The sequence below is a fragment of the Salvelinus namaycush genome, unplaced genomic scaffold (genome assembly GCF_016432855.1).
Source record: "Salvelinus namaycush isolate Seneca unplaced genomic scaffold, SaNama_1.0 Scaffold738, whole genome shotgun sequence".
Taxonomy (NCBI): domain Eukaryota; kingdom Metazoa; phylum Chordata; class Actinopteri; order Salmoniformes; family Salmonidae; genus Salvelinus; species Salvelinus namaycush.
Window position 1 is genome coordinate 72,809 of NW_024061462.1, and position 15,616 is coordinate 88,424.

At 43.3% G+C, this 15,616-nt stretch overlaps 1 protein-coding gene across 1 annotated transcript in view; it reads right to left on the bottom strand.

Moving 5' to 3' along the window:
- LOC120042646 (tetraspanin-7-like) overlaps positions 1 to 15,445 on the bottom strand; it is a 30,740-nt gene extending 15,295 nt beyond the window's left edge. Inside the window, exon 1 of the mRNA XM_038987468.1 lies at positions 15,365 to 15,445. Within this exon, the coding sequence (XP_038843396.1) occupies positions 15,365 to 15,445 (81 nt within the window). The remainder of the gene's footprint in view (positions 1 to 15,364) is intronic.
- Positions 15,446 to 15,616: the final 171 nt, after the last annotated feature.

Consider the following 15,616-nt stretch of genomic DNA (forward strand, 5'->3'; position numbering starts at 1 on the left):
CAGTAATGTCTACAAAAACACTATAGTAAATACTACAGCAATGTCTACAAAAACACTACAGTAATGTCTACAAAAACACTATAGTAAATACTACAGCAATATCTACAAAAGCACTATAGCAAATACTACAGTAATGTCTACAAAAACACTATAGCAAATACTACAGCAATGTCTACAAAAACACTATAGCAAATACTACAGCAATGTCTACAAAAACACTATAGCAAATACTACAGCAATGTCTACAAAAACACTATAGCAATGTCTACAAAAACACTATAGTAAATACTACAGCAATGTCTACAAAAACACTACAGTAATGTCTACAAAAACACTACAGTAATGTCTACAAAAACACTATAGTAAATACTACAGCAATGTCTACAAAAACACTACAGTAATGTCTACAAAAACACTATAGTAAATACTACAGCAATGTCTACAAAAACACTACAGTAATGTCTACAAAAACACTATAGTAAATACTACAGCAATGTCTACAAAAACACTACAGTAATGTCTACAAAAACACTATAGTAAATACTACAGCAATGTCTACAAAAACACTACAGTAATGTCTACAAAAACACTATAGTAAATACTACAGCAATGTCTACAAAAACACTACAGTAATGTCTACAAAAACACTATAGTAAATACTACAGCAATGTCTACAAAAACACTACAGTAATGTCTACAAAAACACTATAGTAAATACTACAGCAATGTCTACAAAAACACTACAGTAATGTCTACAAAAACACTATAGTAAATACTACAGCAATATCTACAAAAGCACTATAGCAAATACTACAGTAATGTCTACAAAAACACTATAGCAAATACTACAGCAATGTCTACAAAAACACTATAGCAAATACTACAGCAATGTCTACAAAAACACTATAGCAAATACTACAGCAATGTCTACAAAAACACTATAGCAATGTCTACAAAAACACTATAGTAAATACTACAGTAATGTCTGCAAAATCACTACAGTAATTAATTTGTGCGTGCTTGACAGCATGGATCAGAAAGTTTGATTTCGCTTGATGGCAGCCCTAACAGTATTACAATGATTGCTTTGTTGCGGACCATTAAATTCACTTAGTCTGTGTAGTGAGTGGTCAATAACATTCACCTCTGAAATACAAACATTCTACTCCAGAGGACTTTGGTGTTTCTAGAGTGAATCTGTGCTTCTAATGTAACCAACTGGAACTACAACAATGATAGAACTCCAAGATGACTCTGCAATGCATGTTGATGGGGGTCAACGACAGAATTCTCTACACCATTGATAGAACTCCAAGATGACTCTGTAATGCATGTTGATGGGGGTCAACGACAGAATTCTCTACACCATTGATAGAACTCCAAGATGACTCTGTAATGCATGTTGATGGGGTCAACGACAGAATTCTCTACACCATTGATAGAACTCCAAGATGACTCTGTAATGCATGTTGATGGGGTCAACGACAGAATTCTCTACACCATTGATAGAACTCCAAGATGACTCTGTAATGCATGTTGATGGGGTCAACGACAGAATTCTCTACACCATTGATAGAACTCCAAGATGACTCTGTAATGCATGTTGATGGGGGTCAACGACAGATTTCTCTACATCATTGATAGAACTCCAAGATGACTCTGTAATGCATGTTGATGGGGTCAACGACAGAATTCTCTACACCATTGATAGAACTCCAAGATGACTCTGTAATGCATGTTGATGGGGGTCAACGACAGAATTCTCTACACCATTGGAGGTAACGAACACAGACAAAGAAGACAAGACGGGAAGTGTTGTGCTCGTCAAGGTGGATAATGACATCCTAAAATGGTCCTTAAAGTGACAGCCATATTGTGCATCCTTGGCTGAGCACACCACAGGCCTCCTTCTCTGCACTACTCTTCAAACCCAGAGGGATTGACTGTGCTTCCGAAGTGGAAAAGCAAGATGGAAATGATTGCATTTATACTGTACATTAGAGTTGACTACTCTGAGCTATACAGTAGTAGCTGACACAGCTAGCAGAGACTGAAGGTAAGGGTACCTCTCAACCATGGTTTATATGTAAATGTCTGTTCACTTTTGATTAATGACAGGGAAGGAGAGAGAGAGAGACAAAGAGAGAGGGAGAGAGAGACAAAGAGAGAGAGAGAAAGAGGGAAAAAGAGAGAGAGAGAGACAAAAAGAGAGGCAGAGAAAATGTGAAAGAGAAACAAACGGAGAAGGCAGAACGAGGGGGATAGAGAGAAAGAGGGGGATTCACATTATTCACTGGTGCTGGCAGGGTTTCTGAGTTGGACTGATCATTAGTTCATTAAAGGCTCAACATGGTGCCAAGTAAAGTACGATGCTTGGGAATGAAACTATAAGCTCAACAAGGATCCCTTGCTCTCTCAGCAAAGCTGTGGGTCCATTCTACAGTGAAGGCACCAAACTGAACCAGGCAATACACAGAACCAACGGGGGAGTTCATCTCCATGGCAACAGCAGTCTCAGCAGCCCGCCTGCGTGGCCATGAGAGTTACTATTGCGCTGTGTTGGTCTCACTATAACCTGCCATTGTCCCTGTTTTCACACCCAATACTTTTCTTCTGCGCCATGTTGTTATTGGATAGGTGTAACAACAGGCAGCCTGGCAGGCAGCAGTGTTGTTATTGGATAGGTGTAACAACAGGCAGCCTGGGAGGCAACAGTGTTGTTATTGGATAGGTGTAACAACAGGCAGCCTAGCAGGCAACAGCGTTGTTATTGGATAGGTGTAATAACAGGCAGCCTGGCAGGCAGCAGTGTTGTTATTGGATAGGTGTAATAACAGGCAGCCTGGCAGGCAGCAGTGTTGTTATTGGATAGGTGTAACAACAGGCAGCCTGGCAGGCAACAGTGTTGTTATTGGATAGGTGTAATAACAGGCAGCCTGGCAGGCAGCAGTGTTGTTATTGGATAGGTGTAACAACAGGCAGCCTGGCAGGCAGCAGTGTTGTTATTGGATAGGTGTAATAACAGGCAGCCTGGCAGGCAACAGTGTTGTTATTGGATAGGTGTAACAACAGGCAGCCTGGCAGGCAACAGTGTTGTTATTAGATAGGTGTAATAACAGGCAGCCTGGCATGCAGCAGTGTTGTTATTGGATAGGTGTAATAACAGGCAGCCTGGTAGGCAGCAGTGTTGTTAATGGATAGGTGTAATAACAGGCAGCCTGGCAGGCAACAGTGTTGTCATTGAATATGTGTAATAACAGGCAGCCAGGCAGGCAACAGTGTTGTTATTGGATAGGTGTAACAACAGGCAGCCTGGCAGGCAACAGTGTTGTTATTGGATAGGTGTAACAACAGGCAGCCTGGCAGGCCGCAGTGTTGTTATTGGATAGGTGTAATAACAGGCAGCCTGGCAGGCAGCAGTGTTGTTATTGGATAGGTGTAACAACAGGCAGCCTGGCAGGCAGCAGTGTTGTTATTGGATAGGTGTAATAACAGGCAGCCTGGCAGGCAGCAGTGTTGTTATTGGATAGGTGAAACAACAGGCAGCCTGGCAGGCAACAGTGTTGTTATTGGATAGGTGTAATAACAGGCAGCCTGGCAGGCAGCAGTGTTGTTATTGGATAGGTGAAACAACAGGCAGCCTGGCAGGCAACAGTGTTGTTAATGGATAGGTGTAATAACAGGCAGCCTAGCAGGCAGCAGTGTTGTCAATGGATATGTGTAACAACAGGCAGCCTGGTAGGCAACAGTGTTATTATTGGATATGTGTAATAACAGGCAGCCTGGCAGGCAACAGTGTTGTTATTGGATATGTGTAATAACAGGCAGCCTGGCAGGCAACAGCGTTGTTATTAGATAGGTGTAATAACAGGCAGCCTGGTAGGCAGCAGTGTTGTTATTGGATAGGTGTAATAACAGGCAGCCTGGCAGGCAGCAGTGTTGTCATTGGATATGTGTAATAACAGGCAGCCTGGCAGGCAACAGCGTTGTTATTAGATAGGTGTAATAACAGGCAGCCTGGTAGGCAGCAGTGTTGTTATTGGATAGGTGTAATAACAGGCAGCCTGGCAGGCAGCAGTGTTGTCATTGGATATGTGTAATAACAGGCAGCCTGGCAGGCAACAGTGTTGTTATTAGATAGGTGTAATAACAGGCAGCCTGGTAGGCAACAGTGTTATTATTGGATAGGTGTAATAACAGGCAGCCTGGCAGGCAGCAGTGTTGTTATTAGATAGGTGTAATAACAGGCAGCCTGGCAGGCAGCAGTGTTGTTATTGGATAGGTGTAATAACAGGCAGCCTGGCAGGCAGCAGTGTTGTTATTGGATAGGTGAAACAACAGGCAGCCTGGCAGGCAGCAGTGTTGTTATTGGATAGGTGTAATAACAGGCAGCCTAGCAGGCAGCAGTGTTGTTAATGGATAGGTGTAATAACAGGCAGCCTAGCAGGCAGCAGTGTTGTCAATGGATATGTGTAACAACAGGCAGCCTGGCAGGCAACAGTGTTGTTATTGGATATGTGTAATAACAGGCAGCCTGGCAGGCAACAGTGTTGTTATTGGATATGTGTAATAACAGGCAGCCTGGCAGGCAGCAGTGTTGTTATTGGATAGGTGTAATAACAGGCAGCCTGGCAGGCAGCAGTGTTGTCATTGGATATGTGTAATAACAGGCAGCCAGGCAGGCAACAGCGTTGTTATTAGATAGGTGTAATAACAGGCAGCCTGGCAGGCAACAGTGTTGTTATTGGATATGTGTAATAACAGGCAGCCTGGCAGGCAACAGCGTTGTTATTAGATAGGTGTAATAACAGGCAGCCTGGTAGTCAGCAGTGTTGTTATTGGATAGGTGTAATAACAGGCAGCCTGGCAGGCAACAGTGTTGTTATTGGATAGGTGTAATAACAGGCAGCCTGGTAGGCAACAGTGTTATTATTGGATAGGTGTAATAACAGGCAGCCTGGCAGGCAGCAGTGTTGTTATTAGATAGGTGTAATAACAGGCAGCCTGGCAGGCAGCAGTGTTGTTATTGGATAGGTGTAATAACAGGCAGCCTGGCAGGCAGCAGTGTTGTTATTGGATAGGTGAAACAACAGGCAGCCTGGCAGGCAGCAGTGTTGTTATTGGATAGGTGTAATAACAGGCAGCCTAGCAGGCAGCAGTGTTGTTAATGGATAGGTGTAATAACAGGCAGCCTAGCAGGCAGCAGTGTTGTCAATGGATATGTGTAACAACAGGCAGCCTGGCAGGCAACAGTGTTGTTATTGGATATGTGTAATAACAGGCAGCCTGGCAGGCAACAGTGTTGTTATTGGATATGTGTAATAACAGGCAGCCTGGCAGGCAGCAGTGTTGTTATTGGATAGGTGTAATAACAGGCAGCCTGGCAGGCAGCAGTGTTGTCATTGGATATGTGTAATAACAGGCAGCCAGGCAGGCAACAGCGTTGTTATTAGATAGGTGTAATAACAGGCAGCCTGGCAGGCAACAGTGTTGTTATTGGATATGTGTAATAACAGGCAGCCTGGCAGGCAACAGCGTTGTTATTAGATAGGTGTAATAACAGGCAGCCTGGTAGTCAGCAGTGTTGTTATTGGATAGGTGTAATAACAGGCAGCCTGGCAGGCAACAGTGTTGTTATTGGATAGGTGTAACAACAGGCAGCCTGGCAGGCAGCAGTGTTGTTATTGGATAGGTGTAATAACAGGCAGCCTGGCACGCAGCAGTGTTGTTATTGGATAGGTGTAATAACAGGCAGCCTGGCAGGCAGCAGTGTTGTCATTGGATAGGTGTAATAACAGGCAGCCTGGTAGGCAGCAGTGTTGTCATTGGATAGGTGTAATAACAGGCAGCCTGGTAGGCAGCAGTGTTGTCATTGGATAGGTGTAATAACAGGCAGCCTGGTAGGCAGCAGTGTTGTCATTGGATAGGTGTAATAACAGGCAGCAGCATTGTTTGGGTTTTGCACTGCCTGGCTCTCCAGTCCCACTGAGGGATTAGCAGCATCCATTTTCTCCTCTGCCCGTGCCCTGTGAGACTTCCTGGTATGGGATAGATAAGATATACTTCATATTGTTTACATATCTCCAGTGGAGGTATGGTGTCTGGAAATAAGCCTGTTTTTATTGACCTGGAGTCCAGCGTGACATTAGGCCTTGTGAGTCGCTAGCTAGTACAAACACGACACAAATGTTTCACAACAGGTGACAAGCCAGCCAGTGAGGAGCCTGTTCCCCTCCACCTGCTGAGTCAGGTGGCTGTCAGTGTGACCCCCAAACAAATGGTTGGCCCTGAGACATTTTATTGGCACACCATACCACAATGGCCTTGCTGACACAGGGTCTCAGAAGCACATTCTGGGTTCTGCAGGCCTATGTGTTTACAAACATACTGGACATTTTGGAGGGTCTCACTTTCAGGGACTGAAGTGAAATATCTAGACTTGTACTAGCAGTTTACAAACAGCATATTGGACATTTCTGAGGTTCTTGCCTTCAGGAACCGGGCGAGAACATTGAAAAGACAGTAGGCCTATCTGAAGGAGGATATCGTCTTGTTTAAAGGTCTTTTGAAGGGCACCATAGTGATTCATCTTATAGTCTTTATTGATTAATTTGTTGCAATTATTATTAGTCATACGGTATATTACATATGACATATTACAGTCACCTGATGGCTTTGCAGGAAAGCCAAACTTAATGTGTGAGCTGAGCACTACATGCATGTTAAAGACGTGAAGCACGGTAACACTCTCACGCCATCAGACAGGCAAACAGACATCACTGCACTTAATATTCCCCCTGATCCAGCGGCTCACTGTCATTGGTCCACGGGTCAACAATGACTCATGTTTAATGTCTTCCTGTCGGATATAGCCTTCCTACTAGACCAGGGAATAGCAAGATCCCCTATGAATGCCACATCACTTATTGGGGGATCAAGCAACCCCCAGCCATAGCTAGCCTTGCCCCTGGCCGGCCACTTGCCTAACCTCACACAGCCATACACTAGCTACGGCCTTCTGAGGTTGCCTTAGAGGCTAGTTCTGGGAGTTGGTTGAGTATGACAAAAAACAACCCAATCTCTGAAATGGATCTAAATTCATGCAAATATAGTGTATCTACTACAAGGAACACATCATGTTTTATAAGATAAAGAGGCAAAACAAAGGATTAAATGCCAGGTGCAAGAGGTTTAAAGGTCTGCTTTCAAAGCAATACAGATTTGGATATATGGCTTTAAATCGTCAACATTGAAGGACATATGCTATAACAACACTGCAGTGCATATTGTCAGTAAGTCTACAGCTGAATCTATACAGGTGATCACTAGTCTACAATATAATGCTCATCCAGAGTGTTGATTTGTGACAAGCGAACTGTTAAACTACTGTACATTTCCCATAATGACAATCGGTAGTGCTGTGAAAGAGTCAAATGACCTAGCCATTGAGAATGCGTTTGTTGGGTGAGCGTCCAAATCACCACATGCTGAACATAGCTGAGATGCTAACAGCTGCCTACTCACTCTACTGTGTTCACTCACACATAGGGAATTATGGAGAGCGATCAAAGTAAATCCAAAGCATTCAGCACCTCCTCCCTGGCTGCAGGCTACTTTTAGGCCATATTTCATTACCGACAACATGTAAAGCCCTGACTAAGAGAGAGACACTGTTTGTTCAACATCTATTGGTTCTAAATCTAACACACCACACAATTACTGGAATTTTCAGACACCTTGGAATTCCTCAATCACAGACTAATTGGTTGGATGGCCGGCACTGGATGACCTCTGTGGCTATTTCACCTTTGAACCCCACTCGGTTGGAAGTCTGAAGGGAAGTTCTTAATGAGATATTTTCTAGCTGCCTCAGTGATGGGCAGTTTCCCGGCTGCCCGGAGAGATCTATATGCACCGAGACCAGAAGTTCATCACTCTAAATCCCTTACTTTCTTCAGTCTCTTGTGTAGTGTTACTGTAGTCCTTAGGTTCTTATATTAATCATCTCTTCTGCAAGGGAGGCGAGGTCTTATTCATTCAATTCCCCTGTAACCTTCACTCTCCTTGTGTTTTACCCTTTAAAGGGGCAATCCACAGTTGAAACAATAACAAAGTGTGTTCCCCGCCACTGTTTCGGTAAAAAGCTGGGGGTGGTGCTGGAGAAATGTAACCACTCTCAAATTAATAGACAGAGCTATGTATGCAAAATAACTCATATCAAAAGTATAATTTTAACCATGTTTTGAGGCTTTACAATGTTTGTTTACATTTACTTTGTTTACAAACATTGGAGTAAAACAAGGTTATATTGTGGGTTATGATGGGATACGACAGTTGAACGAACCTCATGAGGCTTTTATAAGTTATATTCTTCACGAATCAATGGGTACATATCATTAATTTATGAGTTAAAAAAATGAATGTTGCAACTGCAGATTGCCCCATTTACGTTGTTTTCCCTTTCTGAGAAGAAAATAAGTGACCTTTGGACCAGTGTAAATGCTGTCGCCAAGCAACCAATGTAACTAAGCGGTGACAGGCCAGATCCAGATCAGATCCAGGCAGCTCCTATCAGGCAGATTTAAATGCATTACCCATTCGCTAACACAGCCACGGCTAAGCCTTACACATTGTAAGCTTTAGCTGGAGCTTCTACAGCCTAGCTTTCAGCCTGGAGACCAGAGGTTGCTTCCTCTTCCTCTTGAGGCCTTCAGTAATGGGATTCAGACAGAGGTGAGCTAGCTAGGCTAATGTCGGTCTGAGGAGGGAGTCCACCAGACGGTGGAGATGATGATAGTGTTGAGGGGGATTTTTAATGAATACTGAGAAACAGATACATGTAGGATCTTAATTTGATCAACCTGTTGCAGGACATCTTTCTTGTAGTGAATTTCAGGTTTAAAAAGGCTTCTGAAGTTTGTAATTTCCACTTTTGCCTTACGAAAAAATTTATTAACCCCTACAAGAATTTCCATGAATTATAATCCACATAATAATTCACATTTCCTGTTGCTGCAGGATTATTTTCCTGCTGTAGCAAACTGGCTCAAATGAAGATCCCACATCTGTATAAACAGCGCTAACAGAGTGGACAAGGGGGCGACTACTGATATGGTTGCCTGGGAGATGTGTGCTGGGCTGGTGCAGTACAACTGTTTGTCTCTGTTAACCATCCTTCTAGCTGGCTGAAGTAGATGGGTAAAGGTTTTAACTCCTTATTATTTCAACTTCTCTTGATGACATTTTAACCCATATTTTAACACAGAATCAACATTAGGTTTAAAAAAAAAAAAAAAAAAAGTATTTATTTGAAGTTTAATTTACGTTTGTTGACAATGATATATGAGCCAAAATTGAATATTGATCTGATGTCTTTGCTCAGTTGGCAGCCTAGCCAATTTCCTATGAATATGTAGAAATAACTTTAGCTGAGCACAGCCATTTAAATGCTGTACAATAAGAGGCACAATCACATTCTCAGAGGAATAAGCCCCAACAAAAGCCTGGTACAGAGGGAACACAAAACACACAATACATTATGCTTCTTATTCCCATCTGGGCATTAATAATATGCCTCCACAGCATGAATTAGGCCAAGTCTTAGGGAGTCTGTCTGTTCTTAGCCTACTGAACAAGATGCCGTTCCTACTACACAGAGAAGCCTAATACCAAGAGGCTATGGGATTGTCTATCAATATACTGCATCTGTAGGCTTGTTTCAGCAAATATACGCACAGTCTTCAAGCTACCTTCAAACTACAGTTCATAGAAAACGTGTATATGAAGGTGAGAAACTCTGCAAAAGGGTATGGCCAGGGCCTCCCGGGTGGCGCAGTGGTCTAGGGCACTGCATCGCAGTGCTAGCTGCGCCACCAGAGTCTCTGGGTTCACGCCCAGGCTCTGTCGCAGCCGGCCGCGACCGGGAAGTCCGTGGGGCGACGCACAATTGGCCTAGCATCGTCCGGGTTAGGGAGGGTTTGGCCGGTAGGGATATCCTTGTCTCATCGCGCTCCAGCGACTCCTGTGGCGGGTCAGGCACAGTGCGCGCTAACCAAGGGGGCCAGGTGCACGGTGTTTCCTCCGACACATTGGTGCGGCTGGCTTCCGGGTTGGAGGCGCGCTGTGTTAAGAAGCAATGCGGCTTGGTTGGGTTGTGTTTCGGAGGACGCATGGCTTTCGACCTTCGTCTCTCCCGAGCCCGTACGGGAGTTGTAGCGATGAGACAAGATAGTGATTACTAGCGATTGGATACCACGAAAATTGGGGAGAAAAGGGGAGAAAATGTAAAAAAATGAATAAAAATAAAGGGTGAGTGGACTTGAAAACGTAAATGTTATCCATAAAATCAGACCATCTTACACTCTTGGAAAGAAAGGTTCCATACGGGCTTTGCGGCTGTCCCCAGAGGAGAACCCTTTTTGGATCCAGGGAGAACTCTTTTTGGTTCCATGTAGAACCCTCTGTGGAAATAGTTCTACATGGAACCCAAAAGGGTTCTACCTGGAACCAAAATGAGTTCTTCCAAGGGTTCTCTTATGGGGACAGCCGAAGAACCCATTTTGGTTCTAGATAGCACCTTGTACTTCTAAGAGTGTACAAGTTGAAAACCAACCCATAAAAATAAGTCTGGCCAATGGTGACGGTGTACATTTACAACTCAAACCTAACGACAACTAGGTCAATCTTCAGTCCCTGCAGAAATCTTAATTGAGGAAATGACAGGCAGCCTGACACTAAATTAAGCCTTTAACAGCCTGACCCTACCAGCTACCATGTTAGAGAGCAGAGTTACACGTTATTATCAGGTTAATTAGACGGAAATGCAAAACAGCATTTCAAAATAAAAGTTTGTTGTTGTCTTGACACTGACAGTCTTGTACCCAAAACGATATTTCTCCAAAATAACAGTAGTAAATCTAACAATGTGTCACGCCCTCCCTCCGGCGCTCGACGTCGCTGGTCTACTAACCACCGGTCCTGGCAACCCACATTGCGCACACCTGCTGATAGTTTTCTCCTTGATTACTCCCCCTTTATTTATCCCTCAGTTGTCTTCAGTCACTAGGTGTTATTGTTTTCTCTCACGTTATGTACTTCAAGAAGCCAATAAACACAGAGAATAACATGTCAAAATTGAATGGGGAGAAAATGTGATCAGAACTACGATTACTGGTCCTATTGTGTCATGATTGTTCATTTGCTTCGGTTCTTTATTAAAATCACCTTCTTCACTATTTTGCTGACTCCCGGCATATACGTTACACAATGCTAAGCCCTTGGTTTACTACAATGTGACAAACGGAGTGAGAAGTGCTGAGTAATTATGCCAAATTTGTCAGATACTCTCACAGTAATCATGCAAAGAACCTTTCTGGTACTGGTCCAGGCAACAGCAGTAAATAACAGATTGATAGCCAGGCTCTAGGTACACTCTAAGAAATAAATGTGCTATCTATAACCTAAAAGGTTATTCGGTTGTCCCCATAGTAGAACCTTTTGATGAACCCCTTTTGGTTCCAGGTAGAACAATTGTAGTTTCCATGTAGAACCCTTTCCACAGAGGGTTCTACATGGAACCCAAAATAGTTCTACCTGGAACCAAAATGGGTTCTACCTGGAACCAAAAAGGGTTCTCAGATGGGGACAGCCACATAACGCCTTTGGAACACTTTTTTTCTAAGAGTGTAGCCATTGTTGGGGTTGGAGCTCTTGGCATAGAAGTTAGAGACAAAAAGAGTAGGCACCCAGAGCAGAATGACAGCTGAGCTGGCCTCAAACAACCTCCCCCTGCCAAGCTCTCAAACAACCTCCCCCTGCCAAGCTCTCAAACAACCTCCCCCTGGTAAGCTCTCAAACAACCTCCCCCTGCCAAGCTCTCAAACAACCTCCCCCTGCCAAGCTCTCAAAACAAGTAAGACAGCAGAGCAGTGGCACTCTGTCTCATCCTGTCTCCTCCTGTCTCTGTTTATCTATCTCTCTCTGCAGTCCATCCTGGTACATCTGTCTGTCTGGCTAGGGAGGAAAACAGCCTCTAATATGTTTAGTTAAGCAGGCCATATGGCTTTCTTTGTCTAAGTGGCCCTCTGGTCAACATCAATGGAGTCTGCTTGTTGGAGAAGGAATGGGTCCATTTTAATACAAGTATAGCTGCAGCGGGTGGCTGGCTGGCTGGCTGGGTGGATGGGTCAGGGTGGGTGAGTGGGTGCGTGTCAGGGTGGGCGGGCCAGGGTGGATGGGTCAGGGTGGGTGGATCAGGGCGAATGGGTCAGGGCGGATGGATCAGGGCAGGTGGGTCAGGGCGGATCGGTCAGGGCGGGTGGGTCAGGGTGGGTCAAGGTGGGTGGGTGGGTGGGTCAGGGTGGATGGGTCAGGGCGGATGAGTCAGGGTGGCTGGCTGGGTGGATGGGTCAAGGTCGGTGGGTCTGGTTTGGCTGTTTAAGCAATAAGGCACAACGGGGTGTGTTATATGGCTATTATACCACGGGTAAGGGCTGTTCTGGATACAGCCGTTAGCCGTGGTATATTGGCCATATACCACAAACCCCAGAGGTGCCTTATTGCTATTATAAACTGGTTACCAAGTTATTTAGAACAGTAAAATTTACTTTTTTGTCATACCCGTGGTTTACAGTCTTTCAGACAATCAGCATTCAGGGCTCAAACCACCCGGTTTATAATATTCAATAAGAAACGTAGGTTGTTGCTGTTGCGCTGTGCATAGGACCTATAACATCAAACATCCCTCCAAAGCCCAAACCAACTTCAAGAAGCCAATAAACACAGAGAATAACATGTCAAAATTGAATGGGGAGAAAATGTGATCAGAACTACGATTACTGGTCCTATTGTGTCATGATGAACGAGCCAATTTTATTTGTATCCGACTCCCTCCACATTCTTGTATTGTAATGTTGCATCCCAGAGTGAACACAATACCGGTCCACTACATATAATCTGAGCAATTTATCTCATTGGAGTGGGTCTTTCTGTTCAATCACAGTCTAAGTGGTAATGCCCTGTAGTCGATGTACTCCTTAAAGACATCCTCCAGTGATTTTTTATCTTTTTCTGTTGAAAAGTGATAACCCAAGTATGAATATTCACTTCCGTTCAAAAGTTTGGGGTCACTTAGAAATGTCCTTGTTTTGAAATAAAAGCACATTTTTTGTCCATTAAAATAACATAAAATTGATCAGAAATACAGTGTAGACATTGTATGTGGGTCACAGACATAATAGATGGGATGGATGGATGGATGGATGGATGAGATTAGAGCTGGAAATATGTGTTTGCTGATGGGAGGTGTGGGTTCTGCCTAATTGCCTTACTGATGCTCCAATAAGTACGGTAGCACCTTTTTTAAATTTAACCATTATTTAACTAGGAATTTATTTAACTAGGCAAGTCAGTTAAAAAATATATATTATTTACAATAACGGCCTACTTGTAAAGCCCCCCCCCGGCCAAACCCTCCCCTAACCCTGACGATGCTGGGCAAATTTGTGCGCCGCCCTGTGGGACTCCCGATCACGGCCGGTTGTAATATAACCTGGGATCAAACCCTGGTTTGTAGTGACGCCTCTAGCACTGAGATGCAGTGCATAAGACCGCTGCGCCACTCAGGAGCTCGTTGAGGTAGCTCATCCCTGCTATGCAGTGGTGTAAAGTACTTAAGTAAAAATACTTTAAAGTACTACTTAAGTCGTTTTTTGGGGTATCTGTACTTTACTTTACTATTTATATTTTTGCCAACTTTTACTTTTACTTCACTACATTCCTAAAGAAAATAATGTACTTTTTACTCCATACATTTTCCGACACCCAAAATAACTTCTTTTGACAGGAAAATGCTCCAATTCACACACTTATCAAGAGAACATCCCTGGTCATCCCTACCGCCTCTGATCTGGTGGACTCACTAAACACAAATGCCTAATTTGTAGATTATGTCTGAGTGCTGGAGTGTGCCCCTGGCTATCAGTCTGGTTTACTTAAAATAAGGAATTTGAAATGGTTTATACTTTTACTTTTGATACTTAAGTTTGAGCAATTCCATTTACTTTTAATACTAAAGTATATTTTTACTGAGTGACTTTCACTTTACTTGAGACATTCTCTATTAGGGTATCTTTACTTTTACTCAAGTATGACAATTGCGTACTTTTTCCACCACTGCTGCTATGCCTTGTGTAAGGGACTCCAGCCCCACTAACCTATGGGACTGACTGAGCCACGCCTACTCTCATCTGTCACAAGCATATATTCCATATGGACCCATGTATGTAAATGCAGAGAGAGGGGATGCCCAGCCCTGTGCTAAAATAGCTGTAGACTACTGGCCTTTGATTACAACCTGGGTAACTTACTTACCCCTTTCCTTCCTGAAAAGCAATAAGATCATTCATCCAATACAGTGAGACAATTATAGGCTATCTCAATAAATAACAGGCATAACACCCAAACAGTACTCTGTCTCACACACATAATTCAACCAATTGGGGTGGTGCTACAGGAGAGTTTGCGCATTTGCTTTAATGTGCACAGTGTCCATCATGGTACTTTGAGAACCTGCCACCATTTGATGCAAGGATGTTGGGTATCACATTATTTGGATAGTCCATCTGTAGATGCTCTACAGATTATCTACAGGCGATCAGTAACATTTCAACTAACTATCTACTAACCCTAACCTTAGCCCTAGCCCTAACCCTTATCCTAACCCTAACCCTATTCTAAGCCTAACCCCTAACCCTTATTCTAAGCCTAACCCCTAACCCTTATTCTAAACATAACCATAACTGTAACCTTATGAAGCAGTTGCTTAACATATAGTTTGTTGATAGCATGACCATCTGTAGAGCATCTACAGACTGAAAATCCGGACTATCCAAATAAAGTGTGACCAGATGTTGATTAGGTTACCTGTTGGACTATTCTTAACATTCTTACAATAGCATGCGAATGTTAGTGTCCACTTACAAAATCACAGGAAAATGAAATGTAAAAAAATAAAAAAATAAATGAAGGCTTCGTCAGCATTAGCGAAAAAATATTAACGACATTTCACATAATCAACATTTGTTTCAATATTTATAGCCTACTTGATACAAATATTTTTCCTAGCCTATAGAAGAAAAAATACCCTCAAACGTTATAATAATGATATCCTATAATAAAGATAACGGTCCACACAGCGCGCCCACTAATAAACATGCACTTGTTCCAAGGCAGCAGCCTGTGCGCACGGCACAACATCCGTTTTTATCAACGTAAACTATTCAATTATACCGTTTACAAACTAGATTATTACCTACATATGACATTTAGGACGACAATAAACTATCGCTTTGTCATGTCTGCTTACCCAAAACACGAAGGAATAGACGACAAGGAGCGTTTTGAGGCAGGTTATCACTGGTTTGGTCTCCATTCTTCTTGATGCCATTCTACAGTAAAATGGGGCTCTGGGTTTTCAGCGGGGCTGCGTTGCTGTGATTCTCCACTGGGCTTCGTTGGTTCAGTTGATCCACCCGCAGTCTTTCACAGCGCAGTCGCTCTCTCCTCACTGGCCGTAAATGAATGAGCTGCAGGTGGTTCTACAGGCCTCAGACCTCTC